This window comes from Choristoneura fumiferana, chromosome 16, assembly GCF_025370935.1.
Source record: "Choristoneura fumiferana chromosome 16, NRCan_CFum_1, whole genome shotgun sequence".
Lineage (NCBI taxonomy): Eukaryota > Metazoa > Arthropoda > Insecta > Lepidoptera > Tortricidae > Choristoneura > Choristoneura fumiferana.
In genome coordinates, this window is record NC_133487.1 from 19,516,533 (window position 1) to 19,544,480 (window position 27,948).

Here is a 27,948-nt window from a genome sequence, read left to right on the forward strand (position 1 = left end):
AGAACATCGTGAGGAAACCTGCACAAACCTGCGAAGCAATTCAATGGTGCCTGTGAAGTTTCCAATCCGCACTGGGCCCGCGTGGGAACTATGGCCCAAGCCCTCTTGTTCTGAGAGGAGGCCTGTGCCCAGCAGTGGGACGTATATAGGCTGGGATGGGATGATGAGGCGCAGTATTTGTTTGATATAAAACGTCACTTAATAAATACGATGATTGATGGACGGTGGCCAGTGTTCGGAAATCGTCGTGAACAGCCAATTGTCTTTTTCCGAAGACCGATGTGCAATCTTCTATCGCCGGGTACTGTACACACTCACTTCTCGCTAACTCGTAGGTATCTAGTTTATATTCTAGCTCTACCCGCTTCTCGTTCATCATCGGAGGACAAGTGTCTACAGTTCATTAACATCGTCAAGCCCACCCAAAGTGCCAGAACGCACGAGCAAGCTCGCTTACTTGTGGCTCGGCGAGCGTTTTCTTTCGTATTATTAGGAAAAATTCAGTTTGTGACACAACGTCATATATTTCATATAATAATATACTATATGAGATTGAGTCACAAAACTGTCGAAATGCGTAAGACAAATAAAGTGATCATTACAAGGTCTTACTCATTACTACAAGTTCGGTACTTTATGTTATTAATTGGAACGCATTTATAATTTTATGTTACACACACATTCAAATACGGGGAAAGGCTGATGTTCTGGTACATGAACAAAATTGTACGATTTTCCCGCACTTAGAAATACAAAATTCCCGAAATTGGCGTGACGTGATTCATAAATGTTTATTAGTTATAATTTTTTATCTAATTTCATAACAACCACTTAATTCAAGAACAGTGGCTGCACGGTTTGCCAGTGAGAACATCGTAGCTTGTTGAGAACCAACAGTACTAAGTTAACATGAGTGATGAGTACATGAATGGACGGGCTCCTTCGTCGAGCAACTAACTCTACGAAATCTACAAGCTCCCACTCTGAGAGACAAAAACTCTCGACAGGACCTTTCTACCGATTTACTAACACTACCGCTACTTACACTTCGATATTGTCAAGAGATCTACTCCCAAAATAACAGGAAGTAGATTTTATGATAGACAGAAAGGATGACAATATAAAAACCTGTGCGACATTTTGTAGTTCTAGAATGTAATGTAAATCAAAGTTTTTCGGATAAATTGCTGTTATAAAGCATTACATCGTCAATTATTGGTCTGCAGAGACTTGACCCCTATACCATGTATTGTATTGTATTACAAGTGCTACAGTCGAGTTCATAATCATGTGAGCCAAAATTTGATCAAAAATATCTCAACACAGAAAAAAATGGAAGAGACCTTTACTCAGCATTGGGTAGATCAAGGTTGAAGAAGAAGATCTCAACACGCTTCTACGCAGTTAACAATAGAGTCGCGTTCTGATATTTTTGATCAAATGTTTGCTCACAACTTTATGAACTCGACTGTACAATGCTACATTATTGTCACTTTTTTTGCATGAGAAAATAAACGATTATATCGATTTGTAGCATTTGTAATTTATGTGGTACAGTCAAGGGCAAAGATATCGACACGGCCAAAGTTACAAAAATATGTATACTTACACGACTTTATGCACTTAATATTAAGGCCGTGTATACATATTTTTGCAACTTTGGCCGTGTCGATATCTTTGCCCTTGACTGTACAGGGGCTAGAAAGCAATACATACAAGATCGTATATCCATGGATAGACTCATTGATATGTCAATGTTAGCGAAGGATAATATTTTGTTTTTAAGTAGTGGAATGGTATTCTGTTCTGCGGTTTGGTACTTTCCATTCAATTTCCATTATTAGCAATTGTTACTTAGCAACCGTAATACACATCGAAAATTTCAAACATCTACGTGTTTTGGTTCAAAGTATACAGCTTTCTTACAGACGAACAGGTACGGAACCCGATAAAAGATATTTAATATGACACATTTTGATTGGTTTACTGTAAAAAATGATTAAATTTTTACAAGGTTACACGCCTTTATGTCAAGAGAACATTTCTAATTTTCAAATTTATTTTTACTTTCGTCTGACTTATATCGTTGAAATATAAATAATTTTGAAAATAGCGTTGTTAATTGCATACAATTTTGTCTTATTCAATAATAAACAAATAATTTCCAAATGAAATACCACCATAGATTCAAAAAATAAGTTGATTTAAAGACGATGAAATCAACTACTAGACAAAAGAAAAGGAAATTATCTATGGTTTTAGATACAACCCCTTGAACGCAAAACGAAGTTTTATGACATTTAAAGTGAGTGCAGTACTTAGTACTTATACTAAGTACGTCAATAAGTCAGAGTAGGTATATTTAAGAAGAATAGGTACACAAACTCAAGTCACAGGAAAGTAAACAAAGCAGATCAAGTTGTTTACATTTTAAAGGTAGAAAATATCAAATTACAGAAATAATCAATCCAACTCACGGTTTTATGTCAGGAACGAACCGAATAGTTTCAATGGTTTTCCGTACTATTCGGAATATTCCAACAGCACCGACACAGTACCCCGTTATGAGGCAGTGCGGGGGACACCACGTCGTGCAATCATCAAGGGTGATGAAGATCTTCCGACAAGATCGAAACTTTTCGGACTACACTTGACTTATATTCGTGTAGGAGCCGTTTAACTTGTGTAATTTTCCAAACATGCCTCAAATATAATATTTTAGAAAATAATAATACAAGATATATATTTTTTAATTACAAATCTATCCGAAGATACATCTACGGATTTTCAGAAACAATGTTAGGTACACTGAGGCGCGTTTAGGTTTCATTTTCTTTTTCTTATTTAATTTTCTCAATCCCGTGATCGAGGTAATGTATTGTGTTCTGTTTTCTAGTCGTATTTTACAGAAATAATAAAAAAGTGCTGCCAGAAGTAGACTTCACACTTTCAATTTGAAATATAGATAGACTATTTTGATAATTACATATGAGAAAACAAAACAAATCTCAGCAGGTAATAAATTACAATAATGAAAGCTCACACATAATTCTTCAAGAAAATGAATACTATAACGCTTTGTTCCGGTATGATTTTTTCCGATGTAATATTATTTACTATAGTAAATTCAAATAAAAACTGCACAGAATAATTCGTAACTATCCTTGGCCTCGAATGGTCTTTCATCAATTTCTTACAAAATAAATATTCAACAAAAACGATCGACCAACAACCAAATAGTTCTACACCGAAGTTCAGTTTCCCTTCATCTTCGTTCTTAATACTTAATTAATTTCCAAGAGCTCGTACAATTGCCGCTTCTTCTTGATCCCACAGCGATAGTTAAAAAAAAATAGTCTCCCTCGGCACCTCTTTTAAGCGGTCCACTGGAAGCATACGTAAAGACAGTGAAACGTCCCTCTTTTTGTTTGGTATTCGAGAATCGCCTACAAACCGCACCGAGCGATATTCTTCCATTTCCTTAATCACACGCGTATACAGTTTACCTTCTTATATCCCTATCTCTGTTGCACTTGTTCAGAGCGGCAGGTGTGCGAGTGGATGCAACGCAAGCGCAGCGGCCGCGGTGTCAGCGGCGGCGGCTGGATCGCCTGGTCAAAACAATACTTATTATTACAAGTTACAAGCTTTTATTTAGTTTCACCTGTCTCCCGTTGTCTGTCGGTCTGTCTGTAATTAAATCTTGCAAGTTAAATTCGACCAACTTCCAGTAGTTGAAACTAAGGTTGTTTTTGTCTCGGAAAACGCAATTCAGTAGTGTGGTGGTGGTGATACTTTTGGGTTTGTGTGTGTTCTTACAGTGCGGAGGAGCTGCTTGAACTAGCAGCTATCGTAAGGTCACAGGTGAGCAAAGAAATTGTTTGTAGTTCATCCAATCCTGACGTTGAATTTACTAGATTAGCCATGGCTACTGCTTGGCACCGCGCATGCCAGAGGTCATTGCGCCGCCGGCGATGTCGCCACGGCATCCCGGTGCAACAGGGTTGTAAAGAGCGACAGTCTTTACCAGCCCGGACAATACAGACATGGAAATGAACCTGTTTTTCGTGTACACGCAAATTGGAACCCATGTCACTAGGTATCAACCCGGTATGTATCGTACCACGATGATCAATCCTGACCTGATAAATGCCGATCAGACAATTACCGGCATGGCAACACCGACGCTGTCTTTTGTGTACTCGAAAATTAATAAATTAAGTAGAAAAAAAACTTAATTTCGTCCTGCCTAGTGGTCACAATTGGACCTAAAACAAACGGAACGGGAAAAAAATTACGGAATTATTGGCTTCCGGTTATCATGCCGGTATTTATCAGGTCAGGAATGTTGGGCGGTTATTCATACCGGGTTGATGTTGCGTGACCTAAATTTAACGCGCCGTTATTTGGAAGCCATTTCGGCTCACATATGAGGTCGGTATTGTTCGGCCGGTAGTCACGTCGGTTTTGAGTGTACACCTTCCTAATGCCCTGATCACACGTACCGAGTAGAGTGGCGAGAGAGTGTCTTCGGCCGAGTGCTCGGTTCGTGTGTACTATGTGACGAGTACTCGGCCGAGCAAAATGGCGAGCGAGCCACTCGGACCCTGGTTTGTTTACTAGGCCGAGTGCCCACCCCCACACTCCTCTCAGCATACCCCGCGCCGACTCGCTCGCCACTCGGCAGGTATGAACTCGTTCACTCGCCACTCGCCAGTCAGTAGCGTCGTCGTAGCGAGCGGCCGCGCAACCGCGTATTGGCCACTGTCACCAGGAAAATCAAAATGCGTGTAAACACCTACTCGCCCACCCTATTCTCTCGGCCGAGTACCAATTTGCTGTCTCGCCATGCTACTCGGTACGTGTGCTCAGGGCATAAATATACCTAAGGCGGCGAGCACGAGCGCGAGCCGGCGCCAGGTGTCGGCGCGGGCGGGCTCGAGCGCGACGGCCTCGCGCAGCGTCTTCTCGGCCAGCCGGAGCCAGCCCAGGTTGTAGTACGCGGCGCCTGCGCAACAACCGTTTATAACACTAACAACAACAAAACAAACAGACGACGGCATCACGTTTATCCGTCAGATAAGTTTAAGAGTCCCCTGTACGCTCGCGTACCCATACAAACGTAGTTTCGCTCTATTTTACAAGCAGCACTACTGATCAAAACGAAACTTTGCAATTATAATGGGAGCAGCCATTACGATGTTTATAATTATTGAAAGAAAGAAAGAAAGAAACATTTATTCGTGACAAACATAGGAACAATGGATAAAATATAAAATTAAAAAATAAAGAAAAATTATAGTTTTATGTATGCCACGAAATGGTCCCAAATCAGCAATCTGCCGGTCTTGCGAACGGCGCTGGTCTTCCTTTGGGACCATCGGGGTCATAATACAATAAAAAAAATACATCATAAAATACAGTGAGACCGATAAAATTTTCACTTAAAAAAAATGAAATTGTTACCTATATTGTATTTTGTTACCTATATTGTATTTCGATCCAATTTATGAAATGAAAATCAAATTGGATAGGCAAACGTATACCAAAAAGAAGACATAGACACACCTTACAGCATAGATGTCAATGCCTTTACCCTTCCTGTTCCGAACAAAAAGAAAGAATAGACAAAAAAAAACAAACAAAACCATGCAATTCGCTTCGCCAACAACCAGGCCACGCTTATTCGTTTGTAATCTAACTAAAAGTAAAAGTTGCCCAACACAGCGTTGTTATTACGATGTTTTTAATTAGTTTAGGTTAAAATAAAACGTAAGGGAAAAAAACAATAACGTATTTCCATTTCTTATACAAAACTTAAAATTAATGTGATTTTATTCATTTACACACTGTGTGTGTGAATATGTACGAAAACTAATTATAAACATCAAGATAGCTGCTCCCATTATAGTCGCAGAGTTTTATTTTGTTTTAGTGTTTTGTTTGTAAATTAGAACGAAAGTACTTTTATATGAAAATGCGATCAGCGGCGAGCGTACTGGCGACTCTTAAATCAATGGATGGTGAAACAGGGGTTAACGAAGTACAGTAACAAGCGAAACGCCAAGTTACATGATATACATGAATTATTAGAGACTGGTGGTACATACGAGGGTCTGATGATGGAGCAAACAGGCAGGTTTCATAATAAAATCATAAGTACCCGGGTGACCGAGCTTTGCTCGGGCTAAAACTCGATAATAAGCGTTTTCCCAGAGATAAGACCAAGCTATATCGATTTTGTCTTCCCCGAAAACCCCTAAATACCAAATTTCATGGTGGACTGACCTAGATGCACGATGGAGTCCAGATGCGTGGGGTGCAGCGCCAACGCGTTCTGGAAGCACTGCCGCGCCTCCTCCCACTCGCCGCTCGTCTCGTGCACCATACCGCGCTACGAACAATATACAACGTGCTTTCTTTCCGTTAACTCCGATCATAGCCGTGTATAGAGGGGGGGCCGTGCCCACCCCAGTATGGTCTAGTGGCCAGGCCACCCCAGGATTTTGGGTTACTGATTCAAAATTCTATAATACTGATATCTTCACACAAAAATCCAGGCCAGGCCCCCCCTGGAAAATAGCCCTTGATACGCCAATGGCTCTGATAAACGGCTCACGTCCCGTTTAAGATTTTGGGCCAATTTTTTTTCGTTCATAACATAACTTCACAGACTTGTTATAAGTAAAATTGTAAATTTGACTATGAAGTTAAATTATGCATGAAAAAAAAATCTATCAATTTCCCAGAATCGTTATTTCCTAGTAGCAAAATTTCCGTTCGCATTTTTCCCACTATGGTTTTTACTGAAGCCTATTTTCACAGTAGCGTTTTTTTTTCAATCAGGATCGACACAGGCACAGAGCCGACGGAGCTCCGGCGGAGCTCCTATTTTTGTGTAATTAGTAAAGCTACCTACCTATGTTTCTGTTTAAACACACACACACACACACACATTAAGCCTGTCTTCTCAAATGGAGTAGGCAGAGCACACGAAACGTTACCGCTTCGGAGCCACTTGTTTTAAGTTTGACAAAAACGGTACAATAGTGCCAGCCTGTCGCCTACGGTATACCTTAACCTATATCCTCAGTCGCCTCTTACGACATCCACGGAAGAAATGGAGAGGTGTAATTCTAACCCGGTGTGGTGTCGGGTTTCGATTAAAATTGGGAAAAAAAAAGCGATTGTGAAAATTAGATTCAGTAAAAAGCATATTGGAAAAAAAAGCGATTGTGAAAATTAGATTCAGTAAAAAGCATATTGGAAAAAAAAAGCATATTGGGAAAAAATGCGAATGGAAATTTTGCTACTAGAAAATAACGATTCTGGTACACTGATCAAACAAGCCCGTACAGATAAGTCCACCTTCCATATCCGAAAACTGGCCCCGTATCAATTCTGTGCACTACTACATACAACAGGTCATCCATCTTAAGTTTTTTACCTATACCGCCGATAATCTATGATAATGCATATAGAGCCTTTTAGAAGTTTTCGAAAGTTATCTCACCGTGTAGAGTACAAGATGGCTGTGCGGCGTGAGTGTGGCCGCTTCCGCCACGCAGCCCGCCGCCGCCGCCACGCGGCCTAGCCTGGAACACAAATAAGTTTTTGGTAAAAAAAAACATTTTTAATACAAGCTTTTTCCGCCGACTATACTTTTTGTTGAATTTACTTGCATTGCCACCCAAACTACATTTGCATACCACCACTAGAGACTACCAGATTATTGTATTGTCAGGCAATTTACATAAGTATACCAAATTTCAAGTCAATCCAACTACATGAAGTTGGCCCAATTTAACTTGCAAGATTTGTTTACACACAGACAGACTGACGGACAACGGGACAGGTAAAACTAAATAAAAGCTTGTAATAAAAACGTTATGCTCTGGGTAGTGCGTAGAGTAGATAGCAATACTGTACAATGAGGGTTTTATGACAAGCGAAATACCGCTAGATGGCGTTAGTATCGTTAGGTTAATTTCACGTTACAGTATATTAAATATAATGATACGGATAACTCACGTCTTAAATCGAGTTTAGCACGACATAAACGCGGCGGGGTTGGCGGTGTGCGCGTGTTGCAGCAGCCGCTGAGTCGCGTTGCTCCGAAGACGAAGGGCTACGGATTAGCCCGAAACATGTCGAGCTAAACTCGATTTAAGACGTGAGTTATCCGGGTCATTATATTTAATATGAGTGAGTCTCACGGTAGTTTCATGTTCAAAATTGACGTTAGTCTCCCATGCGATTGGATACTGGTTTACTTTTCGAACAAAAGTATAATCAAAAACCTTCTATGAAAAACAACAGACAATAAAAAAGCTTAAAAAACTTAAACTCTCCAAAATATTGTGCAATCTTGCGTAGGTTCATTTAATTATTATTGTTTCGGCCAGTACCGACTGACAATGTTTTAGACTATCGAGGTCATTTCATTACTAATTTTATTATTTAAATACGGGTTTTGTTCCGCGTACCTTGATTTCAAAGAAGCTCGATATTTCGGCACAGTTGCATGCGCCATGATCACGAGACGATCTCCGTCGTCAACACAAAACCCGAATTGAAATCATAAAATGAGACTAATTTAGTTATGTAACCAATCACACCCGTGACGCAAATTTCAAAATCGTCAAACGGACCTGACGGTACAGTCACCAGCATTAATATCTGCCACAGCGGAGCGTGCAAAAAATATCTAACACGTCCTTACGGCCCTAGAAATAGAGTTATATTAGATATTTATGCATGCTTGTTGTGTCAGATATTGGTGCTGGTGACTGTACTAGCGCCAACTAGGCAGTCACAGATACCCTTACCGACATACCTTTAGTTTAACGGGTTATCGAAATGTGATTGGTTAGCTCGTTGACTTTGTATGAAAACAGCAAGCAGTGACATCAGTTAACTCGTTTACTGGGTTTAGTATACTTAGTATGACTTCGCCTAAAAAGCAGCTGGTCTAAGTAGTAATTAGTCTAAAAATGGTCTCAACCTGTTCGTGTCGGAAACTTGAAAAATTATATGTTAGGTTAGAGTTGCGTCACGGCGCGAAGCGCCTCAGCCAGGCGGAATAGGAGCGCCGCGAAGCGGATCTCGTCGACTTTCAGTCATAGAATTAACAAATAACTATTCCCGACGCACAGGCCACCATGCGGAATTACCTGTCTGTATGTGGTCCATAGTTTGTATGGATTTACTGCGTTCGATATCCCGAATCAAAATTCCGAGTGTATGTGGGGGCCCTTAGTTTATTTGAAAGACTTGGGCTCTGACCTGAGGCAGAGGTCAGCGAGCAGCAGCCAGGCCTGCGCGCGCGGCTGCGCGAGCGGCGCACGCGCACGCTGGCGGGCGCCCGACGCGGACGACGCGCCCTCTGACAGTGCGCGCTCCACGCGGTACGCGCCCGCTGACTCCGTGCGCCCCGACGCTGCAACACGATTATTGCTGGAGATTAACGCATTCACTGCCACCGATGCACATATGCATTTTCGGAACTTCGCCCAGTGTCATAATTATTCATACATTTTGAACGCACACGTGCGTCGGCGGCACCAATGGAAGTCAGGTGGCAGTGAATGCGTTAAGGGGTTGTTTCACCACCCATTGATTAATTTTATTTGACGGATAAATGTGATGCCGTCTCCGTCTATCCGAACAAAACAAACAGCGACGGCATCACAATTATCCGTCAATTAAAATTAATCACTATGTGGTGGAACAGGCCCTAAATGGTGTTCAGGCAGGTGGCAGCAACGTTTTTTATTCATAGCTTAAAAGGAAAAAGTTTTGGAAAAAAGAAGCATTTTTCATCACACTTGCTCGCAAATAGTGTGGTAACATACAGGCTAACTTGGTTGCGACCTCCTAAATAAAATTAAACAAAAATGAAGCGTATAAAAGTTCGAGAGGGGGCGCTCGTGACGTCACGACGCGCTAAAAAATATCAATCACGCAGAATTTAAACGTCAGAAAAAAGTACGGGTGCAATATTTGCTGATAATCTGACTGACATACTCATTTGAATTCAAGACACCAGCTTATTCTATTGCGCCTCAAATGACAAGATGACATAAAGAGCAGACAAATGAAAATTGACAGTTTTTACAACAAGCACATTTCAATAATAAAGGCTGTGCGTGTGTGTGTGTGTGTGTGTGTGTGTGTGTGTGTGTGTGTGTGTGTGTGTGTGATTCGATTTGAAGCATTCGAACATGGCGAATGTAGACGATATCTAATTTTGGTATTTCTGCTTCTTTGGCTAGTTGAAGTATAATTTTGATAGTGTTTTATGCGGCTATTAACCTTAATAAGTGATCACAAAATTCTTTATTGCTCTCGTGTCTGACATTTTTTAATGCGCAAGTTGTTTCCGCGTGGTTTCTGGAATTTTGCTATCAAGTTGCAAAAACTACAATCACCGTACAACGTGAAGAAGAAGAATATATTTATCTTTAATTAAACTGTCATTGGCCCAAGCCTTATGGCCGCCATTAAGGTGAATAAATAAAAAGGCTGTGACTCACGCGCATGCGTCACGCTCTGCAGGTCGGTGTGTCCGGAGTCGGAGAGCGCGTCGAGCTCCGCGTATCCGTGCCGCTCCGCCTCCGCCTCCGCCTCCGCCTCCGCGCTGTTCAGTAGCGTCAGCAACTCTTTACCCGTCGCTAGTGACGCCTGCAGTCATTCCAAATAAACGGATAAAGGAGTGGCCACACCGCTGCTCAAAATTAACAGACGGTGCGGAATCGCAGTGACGTGCCGTAAACGTCACGACTTTTGGTAGAGAGCATGCGGTAAAGTCCTGACGTTTACGGCACGTCACTGCGATTTCGCACCGTTTGCGTTTGTGTGTGGTCGCGGCCTAATACGTCAAATTAAAATGGTTTATATAATTGGTCTACAGTAGGATATGATGCAAGATATTCGGGATGAAGGTAACTGATCCTCAATCAACGAGCTCGACCACTCTGTCAAGAGTGTGGTGACACAGAAAAGAGAAACGGTGCGATAGCAACTGAATTGAAATATCGGTATTTTACTAAAATTACACGAAAACTTCCGAAAATTACACACACAATTTTTTTATTTATTTACTGGAACACAAGAAGTCGTACACCTTTATTGTAGTTACAAGGCCATTATTTTATGGACTATCTCCTAAGCAGACTAGTAACATTATAACAGTTTAATTAAAAAACTCTGTCACTTGTCTCTTGAACAACGCGTGAACAACGCCCCTTGGGCCCGGCGCCCGCGCCGTCTCCCCCCTCACCTCCCCGCTCTCCCACACGAGCTGCAGCGCGGCGAGCGCCCACAGCGGCCACAGCGCCTCGGGGTAGCGCGCGCGCGCCAGCCGGGCCGCCGCCAGCGCGCGCGCGCCCCGCGGCCCGGCCGCCGCCGCCGACCACAGCACGGTCGCCAGCCGCAGCCCGCCGCTGCTCTCCGCCGCCGCAGCTAGGCACGCGCGTGTCGCGTCCTGACACACACACACGCAAAAACTTAATGCCGCATTTACACTCGCGTACGAGGTGAGAGTGTGACCAGACGCACGCGCCTCGTCTCGCGCCTGGCAGTGCTCGCGTTCGGTGCGACTTTTTGGCACAAGTAAGTCAAAGGACCTCGCACGAACGCGAGCTTGGTGTTTACATTCGCGCTCTCGCTTCATTCGAGATTGAACGTTGTGCCGCGCAGGTTGTAAGCACAAAAAAAACTGAACTAGCAAAATTATGATAACTTCAGTTGTCTATGGCCCGCCTTTAGTAATCTGTCCGAGTGGCCTCTGATCCTGATAAGTCTTTGCATCCCTGAGCTAGACAGTTACTTAATCCAAATTAAAAAGCAGCAGTGATACGGTCTAATAACAACTGTGACGGACTCACACCCCCGAGTACCCCGCATGTAGGTGGCACATGGGAAACCTTTATAAAATTTACAAAAGCTCATTCGATCTATATGCGGAGAGAACTCTGATCATGGCGTTATTAAGGCGTCCCTTTTGCTTTGGAGAATTCCAAAAGGTCATGAACCGAATCCTCAAAGTGCCCCATCTACAGGTGGCATATGCAAAACCTTTATAAAATGACAATAATCTCATTGGACCTGGTTCTGGAGGAGAGTATTCTCCAACGTATAGCAATGCAATCGCGTACTTCGAAGTAGGCCTGAAGACCATCGCGCCATTAAGTCGTCCCTGTTATTTTGAAAAACTCCAGAAATTGGTAAACTCAATCCTCAAAGTGCCCCATCTGAAGGCGGTATATGCGAAACCTGTGTAAAATGACAAGACACTGAATCTGTGAAGGCACTGACCATGGCGTCATTGAGGCGTCCCTGTTGCATGTAGGCGAGCGCCAAGTGGTAGAAGGCGAGGTGGTCGTTATCGTCCAGGGTCACGGACCGCAGCAACAGCTTCAGGCACTTGTCGTTCGCCGCGTCTTTGTCCACGCGAGAGTTCGTTTTCTGAAATAATATTAAGGGTGCTAACTTTTAAATTACATGTGTCAGATATATGTGTTGCCATCTCTGTTTGTTTTGTCCGAATAAAAGAGACGGCATCTGTCACGTGGCAACTGTGTTCGAAAAGTAATCCGGAATATTTCAGACGATTGAGCAAGTTTAAACTCTTGAATTATATTTGAAAAAAGATTTTAGCGATTCAAACTCCGATGATACGAGCTCCGCGAAGCGAGGATCAGTGGAATTATTTACCTGTGCACTCATTTGGTAACCGATGCCAGTGTACAGACAGCAACGGGCTATTAGGGGGCCATTCCGTTCCTCTTCTATCGCCAGAGCTTGTTCTGCTAACTCTAAGCCGTCTTCTATCTGTTGGGACAAAATTGTTGGAGGGTTATTGCAAATTCCTGTTTCTTTTGTGTGCATATACTTGTATATACTTGTGCATATACTTTTGTCTTTATTAAAATCGAGTACCTGGGCGACCGAGCTTTGTTATTATGATAAATTGTATTTTTTTTTTGAGATGGAACGTAATATTTAATAAGCTTTGAAAGTAAAACTGAATTTAACTAAATATAAAAAAAAAGAAATTAAAAAGCTAAGGCGTCAGACATAGATTTGAACTGTAGACCTCCAGTCTACTAGTCCAACACTATTCGCTTCTCAACAAGTAACGTGTGACTCACCCATCCGTTCCTGAAGCAAGTGTCGGCTCCCAGCAGCCTCAAAGCGGCGTCGTGTGGCACCAGCGGAGCCGCTCTCTTCACAACACGCGTGGCGTGGCTTAATGTCGTGTGACTCACCCATCCGTTCCTGTAGCAAGTGTCGGCTCCCAGGAGCCTCAAAGCGGCGTCGTGTGGCACCAGCGGAGCCGCTCTCTTCACAACACGCGTGGCGTGGCTTAATGTCGTGTGACTCACCCATCCGTTCCTGTAGCAAGTGTCGGCTCCCAGCAGCCTCAAAGCGGCGTCGTGTGGCACGAGCAGAGCCGCTTTCTTCACAACACGCGTGGCGTCGCTTAATGTCGTGTGACTCACCCATCCGTTCCTGTAGCAAGTGTCGGCTCCCAGCAGCCTCAAAGCGGCGTCGTGTGGCACCAGCGGAGCCGCTTTCTTCACAACACGCGTGGCGTGGCTTAATGTCCTGTGACTCACCCATCCGTTCGTGTAGCAAGTGTCGGCTCCCAGGAACCACAAAGCGGCGTCGTGTGGCACCAGCGGAGCCGCTCTCTTCACAACACGCGTGGCGTGGCTTAATGTCGTGTGACTCACCCATCCGTTCCTGTAGCAAGTGTCGGCTCCCAGCAGCCTCAAAGCGGCGTCGTGTGGCACCAGCGGAGCCGCTCTCTTCAGCACCGCGTGCGCTTTCACCCCCGCCGTCCACGCGCTGCTGCCTATAGTCACCATTACGTTTAATTATTTGGGCATAAAACGGCACAATATAAAGAATAAAGGAAAAGGAAATTGAAATTAAACATTTCAATACCTATTATTTTATAACTTTATTTATGAACTATAAAAAAAGAAAGATATTTGTTCGTCATTAGTTTTGAACTGTTTTTTATACAAAAAAAACTATTTAGGGATCTTTGAACTTAGTCTTCGTCGCTCCCCAAAAACGACGGAACACCACACCCTCCGGCCAGAAGACAGAGCGCAGGAATATCTGCTGGTGCTTGGCAGGCACTTGGAATCTAAATGAGCTGAAATTGTTAGCCCTTTGAGACTCGAGCGGGAATTTGGCAGCTGGGCTCCCTGTGCCGCCCCGCGGACGTGCTCTTCATGTCCAACCGAGGCAGGTAGATGTCCACCGTCGGTACTGCAGCTTGAATACAGTGTATAGTGTTACCGGGCTGTACGGGCTGCGGCGCGTGGCAGAGCGCGACGGGCGGGCGCGGGGCGGCGGCGGCCGTGGCCAGCGCCCTCTGCCGCCACACGTGCGCGCACCCGAATGAGAACTTCATGGCGCGCTCCAGGGACTGACAACATAACACTATAAATATAGGTAGTGCCACGAAGAACCCTCATTACACACACAGCTACAAAAAGAACTGATTGCACAAAAGGAATGGATTAAATGAATGAGACATGTAATTGTGTGCGTGTGTTCAATTCTGGTGACACTACATTATACCTATAGGCACTTGTCCCACCGCCGACGATGAGCGAGAAGCGAGTAGAGCGAGTAACTAGAAACGAGTGGGCGAGCAGCGAGAAGCGAGTGTAGTTTTGTCGCTGGCTGTAAGCGAGTGTTCGAGTGCGACGGGCGATTACTCGCTCCACTCGACTCGCTCGTGCGGGGCGGCCGCCAAGCTGACATCGCTGAACAAGTATCTATAGCTCAGCGAGTTTTATAGCTCTTGTCGCTGCGACAAAAGATGTAAGAGCGAGTTCTCGCCGACAGTGTGAACAGACAGCGATCAACTATTAATATATGTGTACCTTGTACTCACACAGGATCTTATATCTTTTGTTCGTTTCTTGAGCGAGAAAATAGTCGATAGCCAATCGTTTCCTCGCTGGCGGTGAGACAACTGCCATAAGGGCTAACACTCGTCGCCCCGGGTGCCAGAAGTTAAAGGTGTAATCCATTTGAGAAATTTGGAGAAAGCTTTCTATGCTTACCATTCAAAATACAAAAAATAGGCAAAAATTTAGTTGCACTGATACGGTTTTCTTTGTGATTCAAATGGGTAGTTACGAGTAAATTAGATAAAGAAATTGCAATCTAATTTTCTTTTGATATTTAATATAAACAAATAGATAGACATATAGACATGCAGTAACATGATTATTAATTAACTACTTATAATACGTAATATTTCCTTACACCAAAAAAAAAACACGATTGTTGTATGGGAGCCCCCTCTAAATATTTATTTTATTCTGTTTTTAGTATTTGTTGTAGTAGCGGCCACAGAAATACATAATCTGTGAAAATTTCAAGGACCTAGCTAATACGGCTCAAGAGATAGAGCCCTGTGACAGACGGACGGACAGACAGACAGCGGAGTCTCAGTAATAGGGTTCCGTTGGCACCCTTTGGTTACGGAATCCTAAAAAACAGCGAAGACAAAGTCATGTACCTACCTCTAGCACGAGACACAGCTGCCCCCAGCGCGCCACACACACAACCAGCAAGTCGGCCACAGCCACAGCGTTAGCCAGCGCGTGCGCACGCGCCGCCTCGAACTCTGCGCTCTGCGACAGCACGGCGTCGCGCACGGCCATCGCTTCGCCCACCAAAAGCAACAGGATTATCTCCTCGTATTCGCTGCGGGGCACAAACTGCAACAACGGGATAGCTTGACGGATTTCACGGCAGCTTTCCACAAGCCTCCGTAATAGGGTTTCAAAGGAGGCACAAATGAAAAGTTTTTGCCATTAAGAAAATTCTTTCCGGCGGCGAATGCACTAGTCCGCACGCACTATTAGTCAATACACTCTAATTTCGAAAGCCCCTCTTCTCATAAGAAACTAGGCCCAAAACACCATATTTCCAAAAAGGCTCATTCTCGATTTACACGAGAACCATTGAGAACTAGTCCCAAAATACACCTTTCCCAAAATACCCCAAATTGTGTTCACCTGTAGGTGGCGTAATACTTCATTCTCATAATGCATAGTTCTCAAAACACTCTAGTTCCAAAATACCCTATTTTTTTTCTTTTATTTTCGAATGACTTTGAAATTGCTTTCTAAATGTGCATTATTTAGATGCTTTGATGCGTATTTACTAAAATAGATACCCTATTATTTCCCTAAAAGGACGTCAGTGCCGTTAAGATTTAGTGTTATTTAAGTTACGAAATCCTAAACTGAGCATGGCTCGACATTCTCTTGGCCAATTTTATTATATGTACTTAAAATATATTTATAACAACACCGTAGAAAACGGTATTCGTAAGGCATGATACTATGATAGTTGAGACCTTAATCGAACGAAATAACGACTGACTTAAATGAAATACCTATCCTAGTTCGTTTATCACTAGTTTTAAACGATAAAACTCACATAGATATGTAGGTAAATAATAAAATCAAAGATAATGAATTACTTATTTATTTACACACAAGGAGTGAAGTCGTCGTCGTACTTAAGTATGGAAGCGTTTAAACTTAATACTTTTAATATTTCTAGTTTTATTTAAAAGAAAGTTATTATTGAAATTTTCTGATATCAGATATATTTACGGAACTATCGCCTGGCTACACTTAACGATTACATGCTGTATATAGCTCAAAATAATATTTCAAGAAAACTGTTTTTTCAAAAATACTCTTGGCGTCAAACGGGTAACGGTTACGGCTGAAAGCAATTTCAAAGAGTCATTCGAAAATAAAAGAAAAAAAATTAGGGTATTTTGGAACTAGAGTGTTTTAAGAACTATGCATTATGAGAATGAAGTATTACGCCACCTACAGGTGAACACAATTTGGGGTATTTTGGGAAAGGTGTATTTTGGGACTAGTTCTCAATGGTTCTCGTGTAAATCGAGAATGAGCCTTTTTGGAAATATGGTGTTTTGGGCCTAGTTTCTTATGAGAAGAGGGGCTTTCGAAATTAGAGTGTATTGACTAATAGTGCGTTTTGGGACTAGTGCATTCGCCGCCGGAAAGTTTAATAAATAATAAATAAATAAAGCATTTATTTACTCCACCACAGTTCCAGTAAATACAATCGGTAAATTTCGACATTACAATTTAGGCATTAGGTATAAGACTTGGGCGGTGGAGACTAGTGCCTGAACTAGGGGAAACCTGTATGTCAGATCAACAGGCCTCCGAATCCCAGATGTCTGTAGCCAGAGCTTTGAAAGGTTGAATAACAGTTATCCATTAACAATACCAAAGCATTTTGCTTTGTTGCTATAAGTTTTTTTTTAACTGTAGTTTTATACACTTTACAACAGCTTCCCATAAACCAACCAAAAACGGATCGAATAGAGGTGATTACTCAAAGTTAACATGGAGATAGTTCTTTATCCCGAGAGAGCAGATTGGATAGCGTATTGATTTGATTAGGTAGAAATTATTAAATAAGTAATTTTTACGCAAACGCTGCCTACCCTGTTGTGGGATCAAACTAATGGTCTGAAATAGACCCAATGCACGCTTATGCCTACGACTAATATGAGCTCTGACCTGGTTGATGGCAGCATACCGCTTGGGCTTCCAAGGCCCGTCGCTAGCATAGTCGTCGCGGCGCCGCAGCGTGCCGCCTGCGCTCACCGCCACCGGGGGTACCTCAGGCGGCTTGTACACCTGGCAACACCCAACAACACTCACCCTTGGCTGAAGCCCAGATTAAACTTGCAAGAAAAATCGTGCAACTTAAAACATAAGCGCCGCAGGTCGGTAGGACACTTCTCACTTTTAGGCTGACTTTCCGATGTTCGAGGTGTAACGGTTTCATGAGTGCAATGTACAACTTGCACAATTATTCTTGCTAGTCTAAACTGTGCTAGACAATATTTTCACCAAAAATTGCCGCCAGAAGGTGATTTACAGATAACTTGACATCGACTACAACACTACAAGTGATAAAGTCAGTTTAAAATAATTACACAGAAGGCGACTAAGGGACCATAAATTTATAACTTTTTCTTTATCAAAAGTAATGGGAATATTTCCGAGAAAAGTGCCCCTTATACCGTATCAACCCGCCCCCCGGTCCCGTAGGCCCCCTCACCTGTCCCGTGAGCCCCCTCATGAGCAGCTCGGCCAGCTGCCGCGCCAGCGCCTGCGTAGTCGCCATCCCCCCCCTCCCCCTGCCCCGTAGGCCCCTCACCTGTCCCCTGAGCCCCCTCATGAGCAGCTCGGCCAGCTGCCGCGCCAGCGCCTGCGTGGTCGCCATCCCCCCCTCCCCCTGCCCCGTAGGCCCCATCACCTGTCCCGTGAGCCCCCTCATGAGCAGCTCGGCCAGCTGCCGCGCCAGCTCCTGCGTGTTCGCCATCCCCCCCCTCCCCCTACCCGTAGGCCCCCTCACCTGTCCCGTGAGCCCCCTCATGAGCAGCTCGGCCAGCTGCCGCGCCAGCGCCAGCCGCAGCGCCTGCGTGGACGCCGCCTCCACCGCGCACAGCATCGACCGGTACCTGCCGACACGACGCACAAGATTGACAGAACAGTCGCCGATCGACTGTTTAGCCGATGGTACGCGTACATCAGTAATACAGTACATAAATGTCATACAAATTAGCATTTGCACGATAGTTGGTCCATTTGAGTGACAGTTTCTACCGGCCCGGACGATACCGACTCTGTTTTTTTGCATGACGCGGCACGCTCGCTGCGCTCGCTCGGCTCGCACATTGTGGTCACAATTGGACCTAACACAAACGGGACAGGAAAAAAATTATATGTCGGTTTTGAATGCACACCGTCCTTTTCTCCCGCGGCTATACGCTCACAACTTTTCCTGTGACAGCTGGAGAGACCAGTAGAGGAACGTGAGATCTGGGCCGGCTAGAGAGGTTTACTCAGCAGTACACAGTAAAGTGAGCTCCGCGCTTTACAGGTGGCCAGTACCTGTCGACGGCGCTGTGCAGCCGCTGCGCGCGCATGTGCAGCAGCGGCACTCGCTGCAGCGCCAGCTCCATGGCGGGGCCGGCGCTCGCGCAGCTGCCGCCGCGCTGCAGGTAAAGTAGCGTCAGCTCGGACGCCAACTCGAAGCTCCGGATCTGGATACAACACATCATCACGAGGGTCAATATATGAGTGTTTTGACCGCTCGGTTAGACGTCAATACTACGGCACGCTTATAGTCAAAAATTGCCCTAAAACACTGGCTTACCCACAAACATCGTAAATTCGAAAAAAGTTTAAGTCACCTGTATTATTATCTGCCACAGGGGAGCGTGCAAAAATATCTGCCACGACCTAACTGCCCTACAAAATAAAGTCGTATCACATGTTTATGCACGCTTTGCTGTGTCAGATACGGTACTTCTGGGGACAGTACCATTTTAGACACTTGACACCGGTTTCCCATAAACCCCGAAAATCGCATTTCGTAGAGGCAACTATTCAAAATTTCATCATCATCATCGAAATTAGGCTGTAACAATGTGTAACTCCCGACTACCGTCTTCCTGTGGAAACGAACGGCGACGATTTTCGCTCGACCGCCTCGGGGCGTCAGTGTGCGGACTGGAGACGATCGATCACGCCTCTTGCGTTTGAAGAGGAGTGACCGACAATGAAGATAATCGGGTGTTGTGAACGACTGCCGATTGCCTAAGCCTCTACGCACTCCCGAGCCCCGCGAGTTCCTGCTCCAGCTTCAAAAAACTATTATTTGTTTATCAAGCCGTGAGTACCCTACCTTATCCTTTCACATTGTCACAGGCAAATCTTGACTTGGACTTGAGACGTGGACTAAACTGATACCAGAATGAGCATTAAACCGATGTTATACGATGCACTCACCATTTCATTCTCCCGCTCGGCTTGCTTGTACCGACTGCTGCCGGGCAGCGCGCTCTGTTCCAAACAGAGTCCCTTGATGGCGTACGACTCCGCTACGATGCGCAGGCTGCGGCTGCAGGCAATAGCATTCATATTATGATTATCCTACTAACTTCGATAAGCCAGAAGCTACTAGAGACACTGGAAAGCTTAAAGGTCCATCTTAGGCTGCCTCTCCGCTGTAGGGGAGCGAGGCAGTGGAGCCAAAAACAGAAAGATACAGCAGTCAATCTCATGTATGTACTTCATTTTCATACCTACGCTCGGCGGGCGCTCTAGGGTTGTCAACTATGGCTTATGCACAAAAAACTATCGTGGTAGTGGCACTCGTATCTAGTTGTTTGATTTATTGTTGAGAATGAAACGGGAAGAATGGAAATATAAATTAATAATAACTAAAATATTTTAATATTAATGTCACATCATTACTTTGTCACAGAAAATATCTTGCGACGATTTCGACATTGGCGAAATGCACGTTTATTATATTTTAAAGTGTAATAAATTAGCATTCTCCATTATTGCACAAAAAAGTTCACAGACGCGCGTCTCAAGCGGATGGCACTCACGCTCGCACTGGTCCCAACCGGTCCGAGATTTCGTGTCCGTGAGCAGTGTCTATGTGTGCGTTGCTCCAGCGCACTTTGTATGTAGATTGATTTCTGTCCTTATCTGTTTCGTGGTGGAGCGGAGCGAGAGTTGCAGACTGTGTCTGTCCTTGGGCGCGGAACTGGATAGCGGAGTGAGAAAGTAATTCGAAGCGGAATTGCGGACTTTTTTTCTATTCGCGAAGCTACCCCGCTTCCCCGCTCGCTCTAATTTCTCTGCTCCGCTTTCTCGCTCGCGCTCGTTTGTTCGCCCTGTTTCTCCGCTCTTCATCCTCGCTCCATGTCCCAATTTTGTATGAATTTTTAAGCTAGCTACCAACTCCCTTTCCACCGAAGAGCAGAGATTTTATGCAACTCTATCATCATCATCATCATGTCAGCCGAAAGACGTCCACTGCTGGACATAGGCCTCCCCCAAGGCTCTCCACTCAGACCGGCCTTGTGCTTTCCGCATCCACCGTTATGCAACTCTATATTGGTGGATAATACTTCGTCAAATTCATACATAACATAACCATGAACTCAGTGTCGGCAGAAAATACGAAATGCTTTCTACTCGATTAACCCTCATTTTGTAGTAAAATATATCTAAAGACGTAATTCATAACATGCTCAAAAGGGGTGGTTGGTAAAGCAAATTACGCGCCGCCTCGGGCAACGGGGGGCGGCGGGACAAGGACATGCTTCAAGTACCTGCCCTTTACATTATCTTCTTGGAAATAAACGAACGAACTGTGCTAGAAATTTTTATTGTAAAAAGTTATTGTTAAAAGTTTCATATTTTAATACAAGCTTTTTTTGATAACAGAAGGTACTTTTTACTGACGTACGTGCTTTGTCATCCAAGCTTTGCTGATTTCCGTACGAAATTTCAAGTCGATGCCATTAACGGTTGAGGAGTTCCGTCTTGCGGAGACGGTTCTGGAAGGATCACCAGAATTTCACTACCAGATTAGTTTATAGTGACCGGACATAAAAAAGTATGGAAGTATATCAAATTTGACTTTTAAGATTTGATTACACACAGACAATGGGAAAGGTGAAATTAAAAAAAAACCGGCCAAGAGCGTGTCGGACACGCCCAAAATAGGGTTCCGTAGCCATCACGAAAAAATTAAGTAATATTTTTCTAAGGATTTCGTATTTTATACGGAATCTTCCAAGTTTAGGTATATTTTATACCTTAGGCTGCTATTTACTCTTAAACTACTAATAATTCTCAAGCAAACTTAGCCGTTATAGTTTTCCTTGTAAGTTTGATATACTTACTACCATTGTGAATTTTTTCGAATTTTTCCACCCACCGGTTTAGATTTAAGAAGGGGGGACGCCCTATTTTAAAGAAAATTTGCACTTTAAAGTTGAATATTTCGCAAACAAATCACTGAATCGAAAAATCGTCTTAGCAAACCCCTAATGGTTTTAAAAGACCTAACCAACGATGAGAAAAAAAATCACCCCCACTTTACGTCTATGGGAGGTAACCCTAAAAAAATGTTTCTCTCTCTAACAATATTTAAGTCATCAGCGGCTCAGAGCCGCAAGACGGACGATTTCTAATTTATGCGCATTAATAATTACTGATTACCAATTGTTACAAAACGCCGTAAACACGTACCACAGCACATAACTTGGGAATAGTAATATTCGTAGGCGCAGAATATTGTATACTTTGCGATATTTAGTTCGCTGATCTAAAGACTTATTTTCATTGGTCGATAAGTTAGTTGATTCCCAGCATCTTGGATAACGACCAATGAAACTTGATCGATACAGGGCATGGGAATTCCCCGTATGCTATCTTTCGACGTAGGTATAATATTTTCGAGTGACATCTTCCAAAGAGAATACAGCGTGTATTTTTGATACTACCTCAAACTGTAACCAGACGAAGATTTAAGTGCTGTGAACCGATATCAAAACAAATTGTTAATTTAGAATTAACTACCAGAGCGTATTTAATTTTTGAAATATTTTCGAGCACCAATGTAATGCGTACAATAATTTAATACGAGAGAGAAGCGTTCTGTGACAGCTGTCACGTCAACAAGTGCGACGTTTTGGCAGTTGTCTCACCGCCGGCGAGGAAACGATTGGCTATCGACTATTTTCTCGCTCAAGAAACGAACAAAAGATATAAGAACCTGTGTTAGTAAAAAAGACACATATATTAATAGTTGATCGCTGGCGGTTCACACTGCCGGCGAAAACTCGCTCTTACATCATTTGTCGCAGCGACAAGAGCTAAGACTCGCTGAGCTATAAAACTAGCTCAGCGATACTCGCTCAGCGCTGTTAGCTTGGCGGCCGCCCGGCTCGAGCGAGTAGAGCGAGTAATCGCCCGTCGTGCTCGAACACTCGCTTTTCACTGCTCGCCCACTCGTTTCTAGTTACTCGCTCTGCTCGCTTCTCGCTCATCGTCGGCGGTGGGACAAGTGCCTTTGAATAAAAACAAAGTTACTACTTCACATAGTGATACATTGCGTGCTAATTAATTTTGTAGGGAAAATAATACCCATAAGGGTAGTATCAAAAATACACGTTGTATAATCGGTATTATTCGCTATGTGTCAACTATAGAGCGATAGGTAAGTGAAGTACTATACTGTATGGAATGACGAACCATAGCCGATGTTGCTTATGGCATGGAAACAAATTAAAACAATTAGTACCCAGTGTGTACAAGCGATTACTGCATCATTACTAATTAACAGAGTAATTAAGAGTGTTTATACCTGATGAGCTGGCAACGTTGCATTTTTGTTAGTTTTTCTTGATTCTAACATAAAAATTAATTTAAATTATAAATGTGGTCTGTTAGAACTCTTCTTAATATATACTTTTATATTCTTTAAAAAATAACAAATGTTTAACGGTTTTTAAAGACAGTAAAAGTCTATCACGCATAATATTGGAATAGACACATTACCTAACACTAACGTTGCCAGCTCAGCAGGTATAAACGCTCATAATGACCTCACCTTATGGCAAAGCAACCTCTTTCGTTATTAGACACGGCTCCCCGCAGCTTCACGCGTGTAAACCGTCAGGCCTAGGAATTGAATTGAAATTCCGGGATTTCACAAAGCCCGCGGGCATTTCCAGAAATTACATCGTGAATGTTTTTACTCGCATAAAAAAACCCGCGCTCAATTTCACGTCTCTAATTTAATGAGCTAGGGTTACATTAGAAAAGTTTATAATGTGGTTGTTAAGCTTTGCTAATTTTTAACCCAAAACGCAAAAAGAGGGGTGTTATAAGTTTGAACGCTATGTGTGTCTGTCTGTGGCAGCACTTAAACGGGTGGACCGATATGAATGCGTTTTTTATTTATTTGAAAGCAGGTTTTCTAGCAATGGTTCGTAGACATGTTTCATCAAAATCGGTTTAGCCGTTTATGAGATATTGAACTTTGAAGTGACAAAGTCGGGGGTTTTCCATCTTCTTGTTGGTTAGGTTATTAACATTTTCTGATTTGCTGCGCCAATTTCATTTTTTTTTTATTCGAGTGGATGGCAAACAAGCAAGTGGGTTTCCTGATGGTAAGAGATCACCACCGCCCATAGACACCTGCAACACCATCTTTTTTTTTTTCTTTTTTTCTTTTTCGTAAAAGCGATGGATGAAATCGTTAAAATCGTTCTCTATATGACGCATGGCATGACCAAAGGAAATAGAGATTCGTTTTTTAATATATTTTATAGATGGATGTAGTTAACATAACTATTAACTAGTAAAGAAATATTCAATTACAAGCAACAAACAACGTAACTATTTAAACCTTGTACATTGAACTTCAACAATTACTGGCCTGCAAAGTAGAACTTGCATGTAGAATTGAATCAATAGTTAAGTAACTAACTGTTGCTCGCAACTTCATCTGCCTAAAACAGTGCAAGTATGCAATTTTCCGGGATGAAAACTATCCTATATCCTTCCCAGGTTCTTAAACTATCTCCATACTTAATTTCATGTAAATCAGTGAAGCAGTTCAAGCATGAACAGGTAATACGAGTATTGGTAAGATCATAGATTTAAAATTGACGCTTTGACCTTCCAGAGAGTGTACAGTCATGGTTGCAACCTCAAAATATTTAGACGGCAAATATTCATATCCTATCCTAACTAATGTTATAATTGCGAATGTGAGTATGTTTAATTTGTTTCTTACACTTTCACACTTAAAGCACTTAACCAATTGTGATGATGAGAAAATTTGGTATGCAGATATAGTTTAAGACTCTGTGAAGGACATGAGTTAACTTTATCATAGAAAATAATATAGTACACGTGAATGTGCAATGAATTAACTAGGTATTTGCAGACGAAGTTGTGGGCAACAACTAATAGTCATATTAAATTGTGTACTCGGTGAGTCACCAAAACTGAATTCGAATAATTAACATAATTATGGTAATCATAGTGTAATTTACATTGATCTGCCGTTATTTACTTATTTGTTAGCATTTTGTACAGTGAATATGCATGACCATGATTCATGATATCATGACAGATGTGATAATAATGCTAAAAAAACTTAAAGTTATTCATCAACCAATAAATATTTAACACTAGATTTAGTTTCTAATCTTTTGAAGTATAATTTATATACCTATTTTTTTAATAAACACTCAAATTGCAATTTAATATTGCTTTACAATGTTTAGTAAATCGAAAACCATTTTGAGATAAACACTTTTTAAATTCTTTCCTGTAGTTATTTCGTTTTAATATATTGTAATGCATTTGTTATATAAAAATAAGCAATGACCTTTATTTGACTTTGAAACTATAACACTATGGAGTTGGACCTGAAATCTTACATATATGACATTTTGACAGTGACAATACGAGCCATCTTTTGTGTTTTTTTTTTTTCATTTACATAATGAAAAACTTAGAGGTTCACAGGTCAAGTACAAGCCTTACTACTAATTATTGTTATAAAAACTTACATGGGTAACTCCTTTTCCGTCAGTGTATTTAGCTCTGCAAGTTTATAGTTCTTCAAGGAATCATCATAAGCCCCACAGGCATAATTCAGCTTGCCAAGTAACAGGTGTGCATCCAATGCCACCCCTGCCTTCTTGCCTGCCTCGTCGGTAGCGAGTGTAAGGTAGCCTCGTGCTTCTGACAACTCTCTCTGAGCTCGTTCTATGTTCTCCTTGTTTGGTGCCCATTCTTCGAGGTATGCTTCGAGTTTTCCTTCCCCAATAAGAAAGTGTGCAAGGCTTTCTGGAAACAGATAATTCAGTATGATCAATGAGTGGTGATTGGAGGCTATGTGGGGGCAAATGTAGATGGTACGGGCAGTAAAAACAAGTGACTGCTTAAATGGTGGTTAAGAAAAAAGTCAATGTCAATTCTATTAACTATGATGCAAATTTACATCACCAGTAGATGAGGAGTTAATGATGAATTGTTAGGTATTTATATTATTTAACAATAAGTAAATAAAAATTCAGAATTTATTCTGAAACTAGCTGTAGCTCCTAGCTTTGTCTGCAAAGAATTTGTGTACTATTAACCCCAATTTTATTCATCATGATTCTTTGTGCACTTTAGGCTCAAAAATATAACAAATGAACATACATTGACATAATAATATATAATATTAAGTTAGGATTCACTTTCAGATACCAATGGTACCAAGAGTTATTCCTAACACCATGATAAAATTACATGGTTCGTTTTTGGAAAGAAAATTCAAATCTCTATACTTGACTAAATATGAAATTCCCCATTAAACTATCTAAACAACTACATTTCCGTATTTAAATACAGTAGTCTTACTCATATGTTTAGAGTGATGTCCTATTTGTGGTATTTTGACTATGAGTGAAAATCACAAAAGTTGAAAATGTTATACACTAGTCTAGTTTGTATTACAATGATAGAGATAAGTAAAATGTTTAAAATCCTTGAATGTACCAAATCTGGCAGCTGAAGTTTGTTTACATTTAGTTAATGACCTAAACCAGGGTTTCTCAAAGTGGGGTACGCGAACCCCTAGGGGTTCGCTATTCGACGGTAGGGGGTTCGCGACAAGGTTTACGTGATGGTGGGTCTTTTTGTTTTTTTAACTCCAAATTTGTTACTTATTTGTTGTTGTTTGTTTCAGTTTGTATTTTCATTGGCAAGATGATTCTTACCTATATTTGTTGCCTTTTATTGAAATAAATAATATACATTGTATTATAATTGATGATGATTGAAATAAAAATAAACTTAGTATCTCCAACAGCCACTTTTATTACTTTCTTTGGGGGGGGGGGGGAGGTAGGGGTTCGCTGTCGTCTATAAACTTTAACAGGGGTATGTGGAGCCATAAGTTTGAGAAACCCTGACCTAAACGTTAGATACCAACCAAATGTGTGGTGCCTGGAAGGAGATGAGTCAAATCAACCATTTAAAAGTGAAGTTTGAATGATGTCATACCTAAGCTATACACACCGGTTTTTTGACTGAAATAATATTGATAAATTCAGAAAAAAAAACTTATTGCTGTTTCAAAGCTGACTCATGTAGTTAATATAAAAGTTATTGTCCTTTATCAGGTCATTTACTTTTATTTCTAACTTTGTTTTAAAGGTTACAACAAAAAATATTATGTTTCAATTGGTATTTCATAATAGGTTTTAAATCAAAGACTACTAAAACCAGCTTAGGATATTACAAAAGTTAAATAAGAATAAAATTCAAGTGATTGTTAGTTAGTGTTGCCAATTATGGCCAATCATGCGCGCAAACAACTCAGCCGCTTATTAGGACAGTGCTCATGTAACAGCACTCTCCAAATAAACACGGACATGACTAATGACTTGATAAGATCGGACACAATCACTTTAATTTAATTTAATTTTGGCAACTCCCATAACTTTCAGACAGGTTCTGGGTAGTCTCAGCGCAGTGCTGGGGACGTGGCCGCCTGGACCCACCGTGCTGCGGTGACCGAGTCTTCAGCTGTTGGGCAAGTTCCACCACCTTCTTCCAGTTAGACTCCTCGCGACTCTTCTCGATCTCTGTTTCGTAACTCCGCACTGCATTCTTACTCCTCGAGGTCATTTTAGCTCACGCACTGTCATCCAGCCTTCACACCATCGATTTTAAGCAGAGTTTCACTCAAACATTGCAGGAAACAGGAAAAAACCCTCGGTGATCGCATGAAACCTCAGCAATTGAAGGCCAAATTTGACAGATGACAACATCCTCCCGTAAACGTGTTCCGTTCCATTACAAAGTTTATGACGGTCCTAAAATGTCAATTTTGATAATGAAAAATATATCTGCGAAATTCTATTCTATTCCATTCTGAATTAAAGCTTCCTCGACCAAGAAAATTAGTTCATCTGTTGTTGTTTGATGAATTAATTTTATAAAAAATACAGTTTATTCTTTACAATAG

The 27,948-nt window shown here is 42.1% G+C and overlaps 1 protein-coding gene across 1 annotated transcript; it reads right to left on the bottom strand.

The window, feature by feature from the left end:
• Window positions 1-33: 33 nt before the first annotated feature.
• On the bottom strand, window positions 34-27,748 carry Ttc7 (tetratricopeptide repeat domain 7). Its single transcript, XM_074099649.1, has 18 exons — window positions 27,482-27,748; window positions 25,499-25,778; window positions 19,896-20,007; window positions 18,996-19,147; window positions 18,457-18,562; window positions 17,613-17,732; window positions 15,558-15,755; window positions 14,317-14,446; window positions 13,740-13,861; window positions 12,718-12,834; window positions 12,319-12,468; window positions 11,282-11,485; window positions 10,536-10,683; window positions 9,286-9,439; window positions 7,514-7,595; window positions 6,289-6,394; window positions 4,886-5,008; window positions 34-3,611 (listed from the first exon to the last, which is right to left on the bottom strand). Exons 1-18 carry the CDS (start codon window positions 27,606-27,608, stop codon window positions 3,538-3,540), a joined length of 2,505 nt encoding a protein of 834 aa, XP_073955750.1. The 5' UTR covers window positions 27,609-27,748; the 3' UTR covers window positions 34-3,537.
• Window positions 27,749-27,948: the final 200 nt, after the last annotated feature.

Excerpts from the sequence above, each read along its gene's own strand:
- Ttc7 (XM_074099649.1), bottom strand. The coding sequence starts at position 27,608 with ATGACCTCGAGGAGTAAGAATGCAGTGCGGAGTTACGAAACAGAGATC. Across the intron at positions 17,733-18,456 it reads TGAGGGGGCTCACGGGACAG|GTGTACAAGCCGCCTGAGGT; the intron begins GTGAGGGGGCCT and ends GGGTGTTGCCAG. Across the intron at positions 9,440-10,535 it reads GCAGAGCGTGACGCATGCGC|CGTCGGGGCGCACGGAGTCA; the intron begins GTGAGTCACAGC and ends ATCGTGTTGCAG.